At 37.8% G+C, this 18,437-nt stretch overlaps 1 protein-coding gene across 1 annotated transcript; it reads right to left on the minus strand.

The window, feature by feature from the left end:
* Positions 1-15,570: 15,570 nt before the first annotated feature.
* On the minus strand, positions 15,571-18,108 carry LOC107466741 (protein FAR1-RELATED SEQUENCE 5-like). The gene is made up of 2 exons (XM_052260570.1): positions 16,039-18,108; positions 15,571-15,684 (listed from the first exon to the last, which is right to left on the minus strand). Exons 1-2 carry the CDS (start codon positions 18,106-18,108, stop codon positions 15,571-15,573), a joined length of 2,184 nt encoding a protein of 727 aa, XP_052116530.1.
* Between the last annotated feature and the right edge of the window lie 329 nt (positions 18,109-18,437).

Consider the following 18,437-nt stretch of genomic DNA (forward strand, 5'->3'; position numbering starts at 1 on the left):
TTCTCCCCCCTCCGCCATCTCCTGCCGCTGCACTTGCTCCCCCTGCTCCTCCCCACCCCACCGAAGAGGTAGCTCTCCTTTTCACCTTCTTACAACTTTCTTGCTTGAAAAATGGGAAAGTAATTTGTGTGTTGGGTTAGGTTCGAACGATATTCATCACAGGGCTTCCGGAGGACGTGAAGGAGAGGGAGCTACTAAATCTGATGCAGTGGCTTCCCGGATTCGAAGCGTCTCAGCTGAATTTCAAGGCCAAAAAGCTGGCGCGGTGGCGAGGAGAAGCTGGCGCGGTGCTCCTGGGCTGGCGGAGGTCTGCGACGTTGCTAGCGGAGAAGGGTGAACGATGATGAGGAGAGTGAGAGGTGGTTTGTGGTTGATGCTGGGATTGGGTGGCTGAGAACATTGAGAGAGAGGAGGGAGGAAAGAGATGATAGTGTGGAGAGAATGGTAATTTAGGGATTTTAGATAATTTTTTAGGGTTTGGATAATTTTGCCTGTAAAAATAATTTTTTATGGGTACAAATGGTAATTTCTTTTTTTCTATGGGTACATATGTCAGCGTATTCAACTTTCGTGGGTACAAATGGTAGTTTACAGTATATTTTTGTGACTAAATCTGGACCGATCATATCAATTTGCATTAATTTGAATACCAAATTAGAATTAGGTTTCTAAAAAACAAAAAAAAGAAAAAAATTGCAACGAAGAAAATAAGAATAAACCGATCCCATTACATCATAACTTCATGGATAAAACATTAGAAGCAACAACTCTAATTATGAATCTGACGATAATATAACACTATTCTGCTCCTTGATTTGTGATTACTTACTTAAAATTATTTTTGAATTTAATTTTAATTATAAAAATCTAAAATTACATTAAACTAATAACTTAAAATAAACATCTCCAATAAAATATTAAAATTGTAATTACTCTTTTTTCTTTTGAAGTATCTTTTGACAAATTAATTTAAAATAACACTTTAAAAAATATTAATTCTGTTCCTTATATATATCCTAATTAAATGGTATGTTATAATATAGTTAATTTTTAAAATCATGATGCTATAGATGAAAAAAAGAGTAATATATAAAACAAATTTTATGAGATAAATTATCATATCAAATAAATAATTAAAATAAATAAAAATAAAAGTTATTAATTAATTAGAATTTATAAATGAATTTAATAATTTTAATAACTTATATACCAATAGAACATGTTAAATTTCTAATAGTAAATCATAAAAAAAAATTCAATAATAATCATAATTGTCAAAAGAATAATAATATTATATTATAATTTTATAATAAGTTATTAACATTATATTGTATTAAAAATAATGGACTGTCGTAGCCGAATTTTTTATTCAAAATTTAGTTGAATATCCATTTAATTTTGCTGTCTTTATTTAATTTGTTGAATATTAATGTAATTCTGACTTCAATTTAATCGAATATATAAATATAATTAACCATACAATCAATAAGACAAATTAGTTTATTTTCCTTGGATTGATTAAATAGTTAATTTAAATTATATTTATATACATCTTAAAAAAGAAAAAATAAAGAAAAAAACCATACAAATACACGATGCTGTTTTAGTTAGCAATCAGAAGAAATAAAGATAGCAAAACCAAAACACCCTAACTTCTCTTGCCCTCAACTATTTGACCTCACTCCCAAAACTTCTGAGAGCACAACGGTGCTTGACTTGCTTCAATCGCAGCAGAGAAGAACATGCAATCTCCATCTCGTCGCCGTTCTTCAACCTGTCCAGCCACCACCGTTGTCACGTCTGCTCTGTCGCGGTGCACGCAGCTCCAGCGTCATCCAAACGCCTGTGTTCTGTCGCCTGTTCGAGCCTCCACTCAGCCGCCATTTCCCCGCTGTTGCAGCCTCTCATCCGCCGCTGTGCATCCCTCCATTCAGCCATCTCCATCGAGCATGAAAGCTTCAGCTCCCTCACCCTCCTATTTGATTTTCAGAGCATCTGAAAAAACTTAGGTGATTTATTTTCCTTCTTCATTATTTTATTAATTATTCAGTTATTATTTTTCTTGGTTTTTGTTTTAATTAGTGAGTTGCTGATTCATTTCTTGTTGTTCCAACCTTTATGGTTTTTTTTGTTCTTGAACTCGATGGTTTTTAATTTGCCTTTTATTTTTGTTGCTTGTGGTTTTTTATTTCAAATTTTACTAAAATTTTAATTCTTATTTTAAAAAAAATATAAATTTTAAATTTAAAAATAATAACACAAAAATTTCAAAAAATTATACTATATCTAATTTTAAAAAAGCGCTAAAAGTCAAAAACATAAAACGCGCGCAGCGCCTTTTGCAGCCCCACTATCCCCACTATCTCCCTTTCTGTCATTAGTTCACCGTAGAAAAAGAAACAAAAATAAGGATTGCTGGTGCCGTTTGTTTAAAGTAGGTTCGCTGGAGGAGGTTCGCTAAAGGAGATCTGATTAACGACACCATTGAAGGGTCCGCTGCTCCTTTTCACAAATCGTAGGTTATGTTAATCTCTTTCCATACTTGTTCTGGTTGATAATTTAATATGATTGTGATGGTACTTGCATTCAAAAGTTTCTTGGATTATCCTATCTTTGTTGGATTAGATTTTGCTGCTGCGTTTTATTTTTTTTTTTTAAGAATCTATATCTGAGTTTGTGGCCTCTATATTTGAGTTGTTGAAAATATTAGTATTCATTTGTTAGGTTGGTAAGAGAGTTGCATTGGAATCTTTCCTGCTATATATTCCTTAACTTTTTTAGGATGATCAAGGTTTAACGGGATACTGGAATTAGTTTAGTCCGGTAAGAAAAAATCTATATGAATATAAAAATTGGCAACTAATCATAAGTAAAATAATCAAAGGTTTCAAATAATATAATTAAATATTTTTAGTACAGCATAATCAAATGTCCTTATATTGATTGGTGGCTGATTTTGGAATTAGCATGACTAGTCCAAACTGACTTACCTACTATTGGTTAAAAGTATACATTCTTTCCTTCAATAAATGTTTGGAAAGTGTTCAGGTATGCCGCTGTGGCGGTGCGGAACGTGATATTCCGCGCTATTCAACCATACATATATAAATTAAAAAAATTGGACGGGCTGGATTGGAGGTATGCGGTCTTTCGTGAAGGAGAGTGTGTAATATGCATGGTGGGTCCTCAACGGGTTTGGAAAGTTATGGGTTGTGGGAGAAAGCGGTTGGCATGTTTGCCCATAGTAAGTTGATGCTTGGAAGCTGTGCGGGAGTGATATGGCGAAGCTGAGTGGAGCCAATCAGGTTTTGGGCGAGTTGCGTTTTTGGTTGCTTCTCCTCTATGATTGGGCCATATTATATGGTTTGGGCCAGTTCAATTCTATAAAAAAAATGCTGGTTTGGACTGTTGCGAATGAGTGTGTTTCAAAAAAATTGTATTGAGTGGGTAACATGTGGTTTCCCTTTTTTGCTTTGTTTTAAATAAGTATGGTTCACAAAAATTGTGAAAGCGGTTTTATTTCGTGAAAATATTTTTGCAGAAAAAAATTCGTGAAAGTTAAAAGTTAGGTATTATTTAGTACAATTTTGACCTTTCTTAAATATAGAGTTAAGTTAATATATGTTGTTACCAATTTAAATGTTTTTTTTTTGTTTGAAATGTTTAAGTTGATTTTTAAAAAGATTAATTAGTTTGAAATATGTTATTTATTGTGGTATAATCTTTTAATTTAAATTAATTTTCTTAAAATTGTGTGACGTTCTTGATCAATTAATTAGAATGACTTATATGAGTACGTGAAGGATAATTTTTTATTTTATGTGAGAAAAAAATCATAATAACACCACACAACGGATGAGTGTTTTTAATGTAAGTTAAATTTTGTCAGGTACATTTCAAAGGGAAAAATGTGAGTAAATTAAGTCGAAGCAAGTCTTACTTTTGATTGATTTATCCTTGATTTATCATGTGCATGAAAATGTTTTAAAAAAAATTATTGATTTTTCCTGAAAGTGAATTATATGGTATTTGCAGAAATAAGACGAGAAAAAAAGATGGTTTTGTTGTTGCAACTTTTTTTTAATATTCATGTAAATTCGGAATTATTTTTGTTTATTAAAATTTGTAGTTGATAGGTAATGGATATTTCTATAAAAAAATTCCAAATAAGTGGTCTTCATGAAATATGATTAAAATAAAATTAAAAGAAATAAAGGAGTAAAGTAGGTAATTATTTTGGTATGATTAAACTTTAATATATTGTAAATAGCACTTAAGTAGGGAGGAATGGTTACATTTAGTACAACTTAAGGTGTTATTTTGTCCAGCTATTACCAAATTTTAAAAGAGATGATGGTTAAGAATGAGATATCATAAAAATCGTAAACCTATGCCAAAAGTCATGACAATCAGAAAATATTGTTACAGCGTGATTAGCATTGCATGACAATAAAAGCATTGGTAGAAACAAGCAGAAGTTTGAAGACAGAAACTGGCATCAGGAGAAATAGTGAAGGTAAACATATGGAGGGGACGACTGGACTGGAAGAACGACATGTAACATAGAAGAGAAACGACTTAAGGTGCGAGAACCTATACTTAGATGGGGTGGAGATGCAGTTGGAGCAGGATGTGCCGAGAAAGACTAGTCCGATTCGGGTGGGATGGCGGAGCTGGATGCACCCATCCTGCGGTATGTGATGGCATCAAGGTCAAATACCTTTTCTGGGGGTTCTTCGGTGTCGTCGTGTGAGTGTGCGACTTTCATCTTTCCTTTTAGCCCGCTGTTGCGAAAGTGATTGGCTAGGTTAGCATATTTGTCCGTCAAAGCCTGAACAATATCGTAGTTGTAGTCGTCGACGACGACTTCTAGGCGGGCACATAGTGCGCGTAGTGTCCTTCTCGCCGCGTCTTCTATGCTGGTATCGACGTCGAACGCTATCCGACCAAACTCGACCAAAGGTTGTTGATAGGGGGGATGGACCAGTGAGACGAGGTGGCGATAACATGTGCGACCATCGCGGAAAGTTTTTGTGATGAGTCAGTACAGGGGTTCCGGAATTTCAAGCCTGTCACATGCATCACTAAGCAGTTTTCTCATACTGAAGGTGAGAAGGTGAGCGTTGGAGGGTTTTATGGGGGCTAGGTCATCGGCTACGAAAACAAAGGAGGAGTATTAGGTGCTGGCAGCAACAAAATGTGATTTAGAGTATGAATGTAAAGCAGTTTAGGTCTGACTGGAACTTACCTCGCAGGTAGTGAGGAAGGGGGATCTGGTCCTCGCGGCGAAACCGTTCATGCAGGGCTCGCAATGCGACACGCTGTTTTTCACGATAATGGTCCAGGGTAACTGGCTCTGGCGCCAAGCCATTGTTAATGCGGCTTAGACCATGATTGTAGTCCCCGTCGCCAAAGAAGAGGACCCATGCTTTGTCGGCATTATCAAGAGTTGCAAACTTACACCAAGATGGAGCATGGAAGTCATTGATCTGTTCCTGAACCTCTTCGAAGGAAGTGTAGATCCCAGGCACCCAACCGGCAAAGACGCAATAATAGTCTGGTGTTGGTTCCATGTGGTCCGTGTGGGTGAATTCTTTTTTGTTTGTGGTTTGTGTGTGGCCTCCACAGCGCTGGCGTCAAAATGGCAATTATATAGGAGTAACTAGAATGAATAAGAAGAATGTGTAGCGTATGCAAGGGTGCAAGGATAAAATTTTTAGATTTTCAAATGGGTGTATGATGTAGATGGTATTGGTAGAGAATGAAGATCTATTCTACTCTTTCTGACAAAGCATGGAGAGTGTGACTAAGATTGGACATGGCTCTAGCGGAAATAGGGTTGACGTTTTTGGCAGTAGAAATTGATGTTGAGTAACATGCAAAGTTAAATCACTTGCTCGTTGATTAAAACAATTTTATTAAAAGGTGTAAAACATTTTAGTTTAAATATGTGCTAGTCATAACAAGTAACAATAATAGAAGTAATAGTAATTATTATAATAATAACAATTAATGTAGGTGATTAATATGAATAATAATAAAATGTATTATAATTATAAAAAAAATTATGTCTATTAAGAATTGAAGTTTGGAAAATTTTGATTCTCCTAAAATGAATTTTAGGTATATTTCAGTCTTTTAATAATGAAATTGGAATATTAATTTCTAATACAGTCAACTAGCTTGATATCTAGAAGATATTTTCGTATTTTTTAAAATTAACTAAAAAAATTTATTTTTATTTTACCTTTAAAAAGAGTATATTAGTCAATTAAAATGAGTTTTTTAGTTTTGTTAAAATTGAATTCAAATTTTTCGGTTCTAATACGATCAAACAACATAAATTTAATCTATAATGGTATTTCAAATTTTTTTTGGATCAACCTTAAAATGTTATTTTATTATTTTAAAAATTAGTTATATGAATATTTTAACCGTGTCGAATGTTAAATTAACAATTTCTAATACGACTAAGCAAATTTTAGTCTGAAATGGTATTTTAATTTTTAAGGTAAATGCCTAAAAAAGTTGGTTTGGTATTTTAAAATTTAGCCATATAATGTTTTAACCTTTTTTTTAAGATATAAATTATAATACCATATAAGAATAAAATCAGACACGCTGAATTCTCAAATACCATTAAGAATAACGTTATTCAGAGTACTAGAAAAAGAGTACAACGCTAAGAAGAACTTTTTTTAGAGTAAACAAATTTTTTCTTCTTGAAAGCTAAAAAAAAATGACAACTTTTAAATGTTACTGTTATTTTAGTTAAGAAATATTAAATTTATTGTTAAGGTAATTAATAACGTCTAATTAAATACGTTCCCTTCAAGAATGAGATAATTAACAATATTGTTTAAGTTGTTGCTTGCTTGGGGTACATTCTTGTTGAAAAGCGATTATAAGTTGTATACTCTAAGCTATTGTTTTATAATTTTTGACATTATGCAGTTTTATGTAAACATTTCCAAACATAAATTTGTGTTGAAGACATACTTAGCGCACAGTTGGATCATAACTTTGCAAAATGAATTGGATGCAACATTTCGTTGTAAACCGTTACTTTTGCATCGACATGTCTCTTATAGTAGGTACGTGTGAGGCTAGTTTTGTCGATCAAAACGTTTGTATTTAAACCAGGTACTTATGATCGAAAAAATTTAGGTTTGACACAAAATTTTAGTTCGGTTGTTCCATGTTTTGAAACTTTAATTTTGATGGTAGTGAAATGTGGCTTATAGTTTTGTTATAAAAAACATTATTGATCTTTGGGAAAAAAAAATAAATTAGATAGGAAGGAAATCCCATGTGGGCGTGTGAATGATTATAGTCGATTGTAACGATATTTTTTATTTTTTTTCTGCATGTGGTCTTATTCATCGGGGGATTAGTTGCGATGAATCTTGTTAACGAAACTTGCGCTATTTTTTACTGGTCTCCTTTATACGTCATTTTGAAATTTCAAAATGAATTTGTGGTCACTCCTTTAAAAATTGATATGTGTATCCACCAGGGACCCCGAAAGCATAGATGCAGACCGAGCACGTGGGTCTGAAACAGAGAGCAAGGAAGAGACAGGCTACCCTCTATGACAGATGAGAGTGATTTGCCTACCATAGGAGACGCAGTTGTTCATCGAAAGACGTATCCATTCTCATTCTCCAAAGGAACAGAAATGTGAAGATGAGGAACATTTAGTGGATGATAATTGTAGCATATGGACCTAGGACATTTGGGTTTTAACTTTTTTTTAAACCAGAATTCTGGATTGAGTCGTATCCCCAATGGACCCAAAGTTACGGCCCATCTCCATAACGGTGGATAAGCTGAGCATGTGTTGTGTGACTTTAGGGTTAACAGTTCTAAGGAAAACGCATGTGTCTTGGCCTCAATCGCCTACCAGTCTCTGTGACAGGGGTTAGTATGTTGGCTTTAGTAAGAATGGTTTAGGAGCAACGAATGGGTTGGAGTATTGGTTGAAACCTTTAAATTTCCATGACCCTAAATGTTCACAAATTCATGCCACGCATGGAGGAATCTGTTATGGTGTGTGTAACCCTTAGGTGGTTCGGCGAGTGATGTTAGTGAATATTGGTGTTAATGGGCGAAAAACTTGTGTAAACAAAATTGGTAGTACAATAGCCCTGATTGATGTCTTACCCTCCACTGATCAGGATATCAGAGGCCAAGATGGGCAAAGTGAACTAAAGCCAACGCCGTCAGATCCAATTAATTGGTGAATTAACGTTTCTTGTGGAATTGAGTAGAAACAGGAAGGATGAAGGCCCACAGGTGTTCCACGCATCAAAATACACTAAAGGAATAAAAAAGCGGAGTGATTACCCTCCCTTTTACCCTTTTGATGACATCGATAGGTGACAGTCACATCATATCCCATTTATGCTCAAATCCCTAGAGGTTTAATGGACACAAAGCTGTGTTTATTTTAAATTGGAGACGGTCTTAACACTATCATCCCCGCAAACACTCTGAGTTGAGAAATGGAAACCTTCGACCCGTTTTTTTATAGATTCTCAGGATCCTTCCGCTGGTGTCGGGTAAGCCACGTACATGGCCGGTGATAGTTTCTCTGCCATTATCTTGATCACATTGGTAAAATGGTATCTTTGTGAGTTAAAATTTTGATTTTTGTTTTCCTGTAGGGTCAATGACGGGCTCCGCGTTGACACCCATGATGTCCTTGGTACCATTCAGGATAACAGCATGAACTTGGAGCATAGTGTTGAGCTGGTTTGTCTTGGTGACTTCACTTTTGTTATTTGTGTTTTGTTGTTGGTGTTACTGAAGTGGGTGCTTAGAGTGTAGTCGTGGTTGGTAGTGTCTATTTTTGTGAGTTAAGATAGATTGAAAGAGTCTCACATGCTAACCTCATGTTGATACCTTAACAGTCTCCGCTGGAGCAGTTGTTCGAGCCAGCCGATGGTGGTGGTGATGTTGTCACAAATAAGGAGAAAGACTTAGTTGGCCGCCTAGTTGATTTGGCTGAGGTATGTGTGGAGACCCTACCTGGGTTGAACATTGTGTAGGTGTATGTGTTTACTACCCTCATGCCGAGTTAACAACAAGCAGTGGCAGTGAGTGAAACCCCATGAAGTATTCTGCTGCGCTGAGTTTTGGTTTCTGTCTCTTGTGGACCCCACTTACCAAGCATGTGTCGCTACCTTCTTGAAAAGCAAAAACCTAAATACAAATGCGACACATGTTTCTTATGCGGGAAGGTCCCTTTACACCCGACCATGAAGGCATTTGTCTTTATTTGTGGCTTCTAACTTACGTGTTAAACTCTGAATAGTTGTGTGCTACATTCTGCAGGGCATCGAGCTAAAGGTGGCCAATGTGGACGCTCACATAGCAAAGTTGGAGAGCAAATCGGACCTGTCGGAGGGAATGCTCCTTCAGATCCTTCAAATGATTCAAACTCACTATGATGACTACCATCAAATTGTGATGGTTCCAAGGCCTAACAGGGAACACAAAAGGAGTGATGGGTTGGATCTCATAGGGAGTTGTAGTAACAAAAAGGTGCAAGAAATGACAGCACACCCATCTGGGCATGGTGAGAAGCTTCATGAACATGGGACAACCAAATGTGTGAAATCCTCAGCGGATAAAGGGAAGGAGATCCGTAAGGAACAGTCAGCTGACAACTCATTGTTGGACATTTTTGTTCCTAACTCCCCCGCAGAAGATGATGTTGTTGTCATAGAAGGGTTGCCTTCGACACAGGGCAAAATGTCCACCGCCAGTCAGATCGTATCTTCAGGGCAGTCCTCCTCCCCACACTGGGCTGTAGGCACTCCAAAGACGTCCTCCAACGAAGCTGCCATCCCAGGGGAACGACTCGGTAGTCCAATATGGAAGGTAAAAATATTTCATATTGCTTTTGAATCCATAGCCTCGTATGCTTTGCGTAGTATGTCGTAACGAACTCTATGCAGGATCTATGGAGCCCTCCAGTGTGGAGTCAGTTTGAACGTACCACACAGGTTGCTGGTTTGTATATCTCCACACCTCCGACACGAAAACCGGAGATGCTCCCCCGGCTTGACCATGTGGAAATGACACCCATGACTACGCGGCCTCTTCTGAACCTCAGCCGCCTGCCGCCGAGAGCCCCACAACTGGGGTCAAACGGCGCCCAATGATCCGCCAAGTTGCTAGCAGCAAGAGCCGCCGGTCAACCACCAATGTGGATGCAAGCCTCCCGGCTGTTCCGATGGTATATTCCATGTTAATGCTTCACGTCTAGCATGCATATTCCATTTACAATGAATGAGGCTAACGAATTTTCCTTTGACCTGCATGAATTTTTCTTTTCAGAGTTTTAATATGTACTTTCGGCCAACTCTTGGAAAGGGATTATCGAAAGATGAGTGCAAGTTGGCGACATATATTTTCCAACACAAAGAAGATGATCCGATTCCAAATGTTGAGTAAGCCCCTAGACACACCTCCCGCGGTTACAATAAACACTATCACACACATTCACAATAGTTGTGTCCTGCACCTGAGAGGTTACTGTATTCCGTTAGCAGCCATTCGTTTTTTACTTACTTCGCCGAACATAAATCTCGTGATTAGATTTCAATCAACCACCCAAAATGGCCAACAACAACGGTTGGCCCAAAGGACAATATATAAACAAGAACGAAGCAACGGCCTGAAATAAGCCCACTAAACTTTGACTGGATAAAGGTAGGGTTAACAAAATTTCGGACCACATTATCAAGGAACAGTAGGACGAAGCTAATGATAGTGGTTTAGTGGAGTGTAATTTTTTTTGGCATATTGGGCTCATTTAAACATGTAATTCGTATTTCTTTAGTTTAGAGTAGTACTAATTATAAAAGGGTCTATTAGAATAAGTAACAAGTTCATGAAATAGTTGAAAGCAAAGTTTATCCTTTTGATAACTTGTTTAAAAAAAATGAAAGAATTCGTTAGATATTAAGAACAAAGGTTTTTATTTTTGATATTTTCTATCTGTATGATAACATAAATTTTTATTTCTATTTTAAAATATTAAAATATCTATATAATTCATATTAGAGAACTAAAATATTTGCAAATTAGCGTTACATTTAAAATACCAAAACATTCTTTACGTAAAAATATTTCATATTGCTATTATACATTTAATATGAATAAATAATTTATTTGAGTTATTAGAAACTTTAAATTTTAATATAAAATTAAAAAGGTTTTACATTATAAAGTTAGCCATTAAAATACCGAAAACATGTTGTTTTTAGCATTTACGCTAAGAAATTTAAAAACCATTTTACAATATAATATACTTAATTGTATTCAAAATTGTAAATTTAAAATGTCACAAAATTAAAATACTCATACAAATTATTTTTAAAATAAGAAGATAACATTTTCAGCTTCATCTAAAAAACTTTTTTTTTTTAAATATTTGTATACGTTAAATTCATATTGTGTGCAATTTTTAGGAACGACAAATTCGAATTCGACCTTAACAAGACTATAGTACTCAATTTAGATGACAGATGTACTCTTTTTAAAACTTAAATAAAATTTTTTTTTGGTGTCATTTTTAAGAAAACACTAAAACATCTTTTTCATTTAAGGATATTTCATTGTATTACAAGTTTATATTTCACTTTCATTACAAAATGATTAAATTTTACATAAGAGTCATTTCAAGAGAACAAGAAATTATTGTAAACATGAATTTCAAAGATAAAAAATATTTTTGTTATAATTTTTTGGAATCCCGATCCAAAAGTTGGGCTTTCAAGATGTTGCACCCTAACCCAATTACTCAGTCCTGAGCCCCGAAACGAACTCCTTCGTGACCTGCAGAATCCAGATGCAGAAGGCTTGCTCCCTCACTTCCCCTCCTTCGCGAAGCCATTCCAACCTACCTCCCCTTCCATTGTACAACCACCGGTTTGTATGAGACGGCATCGTTTTTGCGTGCATGTTTAAAAAAGAAGAGCAAGGTTGTAGTACAGAGTGCCAACAAGCCATCGGCCCCCTCTCGAGGCCCATTATTCAAACCTCGGTCTCCTACATACTATCCTACTTTCTCTCCAAAACACAACCCCGTCCTTCATCGGGCCTCCATTGGTGGCAATTTCGCGGCCTGGTTCACCGGGGTCGGTTTTCGATCAAGCTATGTCGTCGTGCTCAAGGACCCTCCCTTTAACCCAACGCGAATCCTGCAACTGATTCATGAAAAATTGAATGCGATAAATTGTTACTGGTTTGTACGTGCTTCTAATTCTTTCTTGTTCTTAAAGTTGGTTGAAGTTTCTTGATGATAAATTATGTGGTCGTACCCTAAAGAAGTGATTGTAATTTAACTTGGTGATTAATACTGATTGTGTCACATACCTCAGAACTAGTCCCCGGCGTTCGTGTTTCTTTTTTAGTTAGTATGCTATCAAACTGTATTTTTCATTGAATGGATCTGCTCACTATGGCTATGCCGTCTGGCACTCTGGTTTGTGTCTTCTTGGCTAATGTTATGTGATTTTTGGCTCTTTGTTGTTCAGTGCTGAGCGTTTCTCTTTTTAATTATGTGATGTTAGAGAATGCTTTGGCTTAAATGTGCTTAGATTGTTAAGTTACTTAATTCAACTTAAGTTCTGGTGTGCTGTTGTTGTGCAGATGTTCTGTAATTTTTTACTATTTTGTTTGCTATTTCGAAATGAAGAAACTTACTTTCTGACTTCTGGAGCTGCTGAGTTTATGATTTTCCTATGTTGACAAATTTGTCCAATTAATGTGGTGGACTTTTTTCTTGGCTGCTCTGAGGTTGGTTAAAATAATTCTGACAACGTCGTGAATGTAATTTTATCATTTGTTTATAGATTCCAGAATACTTAAATCGCTGTTTCCTTTTTTTCTTTCTTGGTTACGGATTGGGTTTGGATTCTCTCCAATATTTTTCCATGTTTACAAGCTAAACATCACTGCATGCTTATGTCACTAGAATCTCTTTCGTTAGTTTCAGGTGTTGCATTTTTCGAGAATTCAATTGTTTCTACTTATACATGATACTAACCCTAACGATTTGGATATTTTCAACTTCATCTGCAGGGAGGTCTTGTTCGAGTTCGGTGGGTTTCAGATCGTTAGGGGGGTATTCATCTCTTTGGCCCCCCATACACACCCCACCCAGATGTGAGTACATCTACTTCTTGCACACTTGTCGAAACACATGCACAGCTAACGTAATAACACGACACACACTTTCTAGATCCAAAAAATACTGTGGTCGTAAATGCTGTTTTTCCTTACATGGTTACAGCTCATCAATACATCTGCCATGATAGCATCACTAAAGGCCATGAGAAACAAGGCAGCAAGGATTTGGTACTTTCCGTATGACTTTGCTACTGCTGTGCTTGCCGATGCTCCCATCTCACAATTGCAGAACAGTTCTGAGGGACGTTGGATGCCTCAAACCGAAAACCTGGAACATGTAAGCTTGTTGTTTAATAAAATAAGGTTGTCATCCATTTTTTTTAGAAAAAGGCATTCTGCGTATATACACACTGAGGCTGAAGTGCTATCTTGCCTTCATTGCTTGTCCGGGTCAGGTGTTTGTGCCAATTTGGGAAGTCGGAGACGCCTGGTATGTTATGCTGCTGGACGTTAAGGCATCGAAAATATACGCCCTAGATGTGAACCGGTCTTCGGAGAGCATTGTACGAAGGGAGTCCAACATGAATAAGATCGTGAGCTATACTTCATTTACTATTTTATTCGGTAACGTCAGTTTTCATTCCTTCCGGACGCCATTCATGGGTTGACTTGTTTCTTCCTATTTTATGTAGTGTCATGCTTTGGGGAAAATGTTCGTCCACAGCAGGAACCTCATTAACTTCCGCCACACAAACCCTGACCCCTCCAATTGGGGACACTTCATATACCCACAGGGTCTACCAAAAGATCGGGACAAGTTACTCATACACACTGCCTCAAAAAAATGAATTTTTTTAATTTTGCCTGGTGTTAACAATTTCATCAACTATTAAATTATTTCAAAACTTTATGTAGCGCAGAATCTGCAATATGGTGTTTATACTGGCTACAACACAATGGGGGCTTCTCTACTAAATTATTCCGCCACATGGTCCGTGAACCAACCTCCTCCTGACCTTATTTCTTTTGTTAGTTGTTGCTGGTAGCCAACTTCCATGTTAACATAATTGCAAAGAGAGTTAAGGCAACATGCAAACCTTGCTTTTGTATTAGTAACCCATTCTTTGGTTGCAATTGTTTCAGGGGAACAGCGAGCACATGCGCATGAGGGCTGCCTTAAACATTGTTCACTCGGATGTCAACCAGTGCCGTGGGTTCATCAACTGCAAGGCTGAGGTTGTTTGGCGAGTTATCACATCCTGTAATGACAAGGATTCGGTGAGCAGGGGCAGCATGTAAAACATGTAGTTTGCTGCATTCGGACCGCTATAGATGCTCCATTTTTTGATTCGGTGACTTGTCACTATGTATAATGTTGGAACAAGTTACTATTGCATTTTGGTAAATATTTTGTACAATGTCAGCATGGCCAGCTTGCATTTGGCGTAGTGCAGTTTAGGTTGGTCTATAAAACTAATTTAAGGATTTTTTGTTGCAACTAAAACATGGCCACACATGTAACTAGAGGGTGGCCTAATTTTAGTTGCCTAACTTAGGGAACCCATGTAATTCATCCCAGTTGTCGAACAGTTATCAACATTTCATGTGACACTACATGTAATTACCGACTAGTCTTATGACAACCAGACTCTTGTTGGCGCAAACTCCTACTTCTATATATATGGTTTTTTTTGTGACCTGACATCTCTAATTGTGCTATTGTCAACAACATTGCCTAATTGATTGTCTATCTTTTGACTTGTTTTATTTAACTAGTGAAATGTTTGCTGGATATCAACTTTTACATAAGTTTTTTATGATTTTTCTGCATGATGGGTTAATGTTCCCTTGTTAGAAACGGAAATTTATTCTAACTGAATAAAAAGTTAGTGATGTCAACTCTTCCTTTATTTACCTAAAGGCATTAGGAGCTTTAATTTAGTAACAATGTTTCAGGCTTTCAGTATTCTTTCACCCATCAATTGTCTAGTGGTAAACTACACATATCCTGCAACAATATAATGCATCAAGAAGCTAAAAATAAGGACGTAACTCATAATCAAGCTGTCAATTTTATATTGCACGGTTTTCAGGGCAGCTGTTTTGCAAAACAAACAAGTTCTGGTCATAACTTCTGCTGAATGCTAATAACATCCTAGTAAAAATGAATACATAGAAAAGTTCTCCATTAGCTATTCTATCCTAATCCAGAACATAACTTTTTAGGGCAGCTGTTTTGCCAAACAAACAAGTTCTGGTCATAAGTTTTGCTGAATATTAAGAACTTCATAGTAAAAATGAATACATAGAAAAGTTCTCCCTTAGCTATTCTATCCTATTCAAGAACATAACTTACCGCAATCACAGACATATGGATCAATTTACAAGAGAAATTAGCCAATTAGTAGACAAACATTCTACTACAGTTTACTTCCCAACAACATGAACTCCACCTGCTGGACTGTAGTTATCGGTCAACGGGCTTGCAATCACACGCACGGTCTTGCTACCTCTTTGGCTTTGGTCTTCATCGCCGGCCACCTACGAACCACAACGAAATTAGGATCAAATTCCCCACTTTATGTCAGTGTTATTGCATGCATATGAAATGGATCTTTATCATCTACTTAATTAACGGACCCACCAATCAATCCATTAACAAAGAGGGATCTGCCATTTTGAACCAATACTCATACTGCAGCTTTGTGTATGCCACGCAGTGAGTCCGAGAAGGTTATTTAGTCATTCACTACAAAACTACTTAGTATATTCAGCTGGTTTGCCAAGAAAAATATTTGACATCCATATAGCACATCATGAACACAAACTTTTCCTACTAGAAAGGTTAGTCAATGTACGTATCGGGGCATGGCTCTGTGATTCACTATGGGGTACAATATCTTCTGTCGGGTCTTGGCTACATGTTGGCTGACTTGGTGGACCGCTCGGGCAATGAGTTCGGCGATGACCAACTACACCACAGGTGCTGCACTTGCGCCGCTTTCTTCCCCGACACCCAAAAGGCTCTTGTCCACGCCCGGTTCCCTCACTCTGAACCGTCACGGGATCGCGCACTCCTTCTTCTGCGCCATCAACGCTACACCTGCCGGCAGTCCCAACACCATTCTTCATTTCCAAGAAAACGGTCTCTTCAACTATCTTCTCCAAAGAACTCTTGAAATCATTCTCTCGTATACACGCAACTCTTGCCAGCCGTTTACAATGCTGTAGGAAAGCACCCATTCGCACCTTGTATACTGCATTCGCATCCCCCTCTTCGTTCATGAGGGAAGACCCCTCCAGCTCAACTTTTGCAGTCTTTGACCAGCGTTTCAACACTATGCTTTTTGGAAGACAACCTATGTCCAACTGTACCAACACCGCAAGTATGTGCACACAAGGTAGTCCGAACGACTCAAATCTCAGGCAACTACAAAAAAAGGAATCCTCTCGAAAATGGTGGGCAACAGTCCACTGGAATTGTGGCCTACGATACTTCTGTGTCACATAAACCGTCCGATCTTCCAATTTGTTGCACTCTACAATAGTAATCCGCACGCTTCTCTTCAGGGCATCTCTAAAACGCACAAATATTTCCTTTGTGTAGTTCAATGCACCAGACTTCTCTAGCTCTGGAAACTGAGTTTGGAGCACGGGGCTCCCATACAATGACCTAAAGTCAAGCTCCTCCTCATTATTCCTTAGGAAATCAACACACCGTTGGAAGTTCGTCACAAACTCCAAGATTCCGTATCGCTTTTCCACAAACCTCCCCATTTTTGCATGCAGTGACTCACACCGAGATGTTGTCCTCAGCCCAGCATAAAAGCATCCACGTATGTACGCCGTTGCCCATGACATCTTCTTAGCATATAAATCCTTTACCCATTCTACTTCCCACACCCCACATTCATCCATCATTGCATCCCATTGCCTCTCAAACTCCTCAACCTCAACATCAGCTAGCATGCAATTTCTAAGCAGAGTTGTGAAGCGAGGCTTACACACATTCACAGTTGCATTTTTCAGTAGGTGCCATGCACAAAGCCTGTGATGAGCCTCTGGAAACACTTCCTGAATGGCAAGCCGCATTGCTCTATCCCCATCAGTAATAACTACCTTAGGCGATTTCCCTCCCATGCACTCCAAAAACCTTCCCAACACCCACACATATGCCGCTTGTGTTTCAGAAGACACCATGGCTACGTCGAAGACACATGTTTGGTTGTGGTGGTTCACCCCAGAAAACACAATCACCGGCAGATTATACTTGTTTCGCCCATACGTCGCATCAAATGCCAAAACATCACCAAATATTTTGTAATCATGTTGACTACAGCCGTTACTCCAAAACAGATCACACATTTGTTGCTCATCCCCAACCTGGTATTGCCAATACATGTTCTCATCTGCCCTTGCACAAGAATTGAAATACCGTAATGCGGCATTCACATCGCCGCAGTGCATTGCACGTTGCCGCCTAACCACATTATACATATCTCTCTTCGTGAATGAAACTAGGTTAAACCCCCCCGCCTGGGCAGCAATAGACTCATAAATTTTTGGAATTGAAATCCCAACTTGCCTCAAACTTTCGATGTGGGCTACATCAACATCTGATATTTTCCTGTAAGCTGGTAGGTATGACACAAACTTTGCTGGAAGAAGGTCGTGGTTATGCTCATCCACAAAACGACACACATACCAACTGGTGCTATCGGCTTTCCGCTTTATCCTCATCTCAGCCTGACACCCGCAGCGGGTTACAACCTTGTGCTCCCTCTTTCGATCTTGCATCTGAAGCCATTTTCTGTGTCTAAATCCTTCTCTATTGCACAGGTACGTGTAGCGAACAATTTCACCCTTCCTATTCTTCATTTTCTTCCCTTGTCGCATGGCAAAACCCTTTGCTCGACTGTATTGCTCATAGAAACGACACGCCTCATCCGAGTTAGCGAACTCCATCTCTAATATCTGTGCACGACTTAGCATTACATGTTCAGCCCTGCCATTTTGCTCACCGTGTCATTCATCCGGTGATTCTATCTCCAACTCCTCTACCTCTGCCTCCATCCCTGTATCCACCAGCGTCTCCTGCACATAGACAACCTAACTAGTTAAGGTTACCACTAACAATCCTAAATTACAATTACTATACAACCTACAAAATTATACACCAAAGCCACTCATACCGTTGCATCACAATTCTCGCTATCCTCGGAGACGTTAAAATTCTCTTCATCCTCTGCATCCAATTCGTGGACCATTCTGCTACAAGAAGACATTAAAAAAAA

The sequence above is a fragment of the Arachis duranensis genome, chromosome 4 (genome assembly GCF_000817695.3).
Source record: "Arachis duranensis cultivar V14167 chromosome 4, aradu.V14167.gnm2.J7QH, whole genome shotgun sequence".
Taxonomy (NCBI): domain Eukaryota; kingdom Viridiplantae; phylum Streptophyta; class Magnoliopsida; order Fabales; family Fabaceae; genus Arachis; species Arachis duranensis.

Coding starts and splice junctions, on each gene's coding strand:
- LOC107466741 (XM_052260570.1), bottom strand. CDS start 18,108: ATGGAGTTCGCTAACTCGGATGAGGCGTGTCGTTTCTATGAGCAATAC. Junction 15,685..16,038: donor AAGACCCGACAGAAGATATT/GTACCCCATAGT, acceptor TGTGGTTCGTAG/GTGGCCGGCGATGAAGACCA.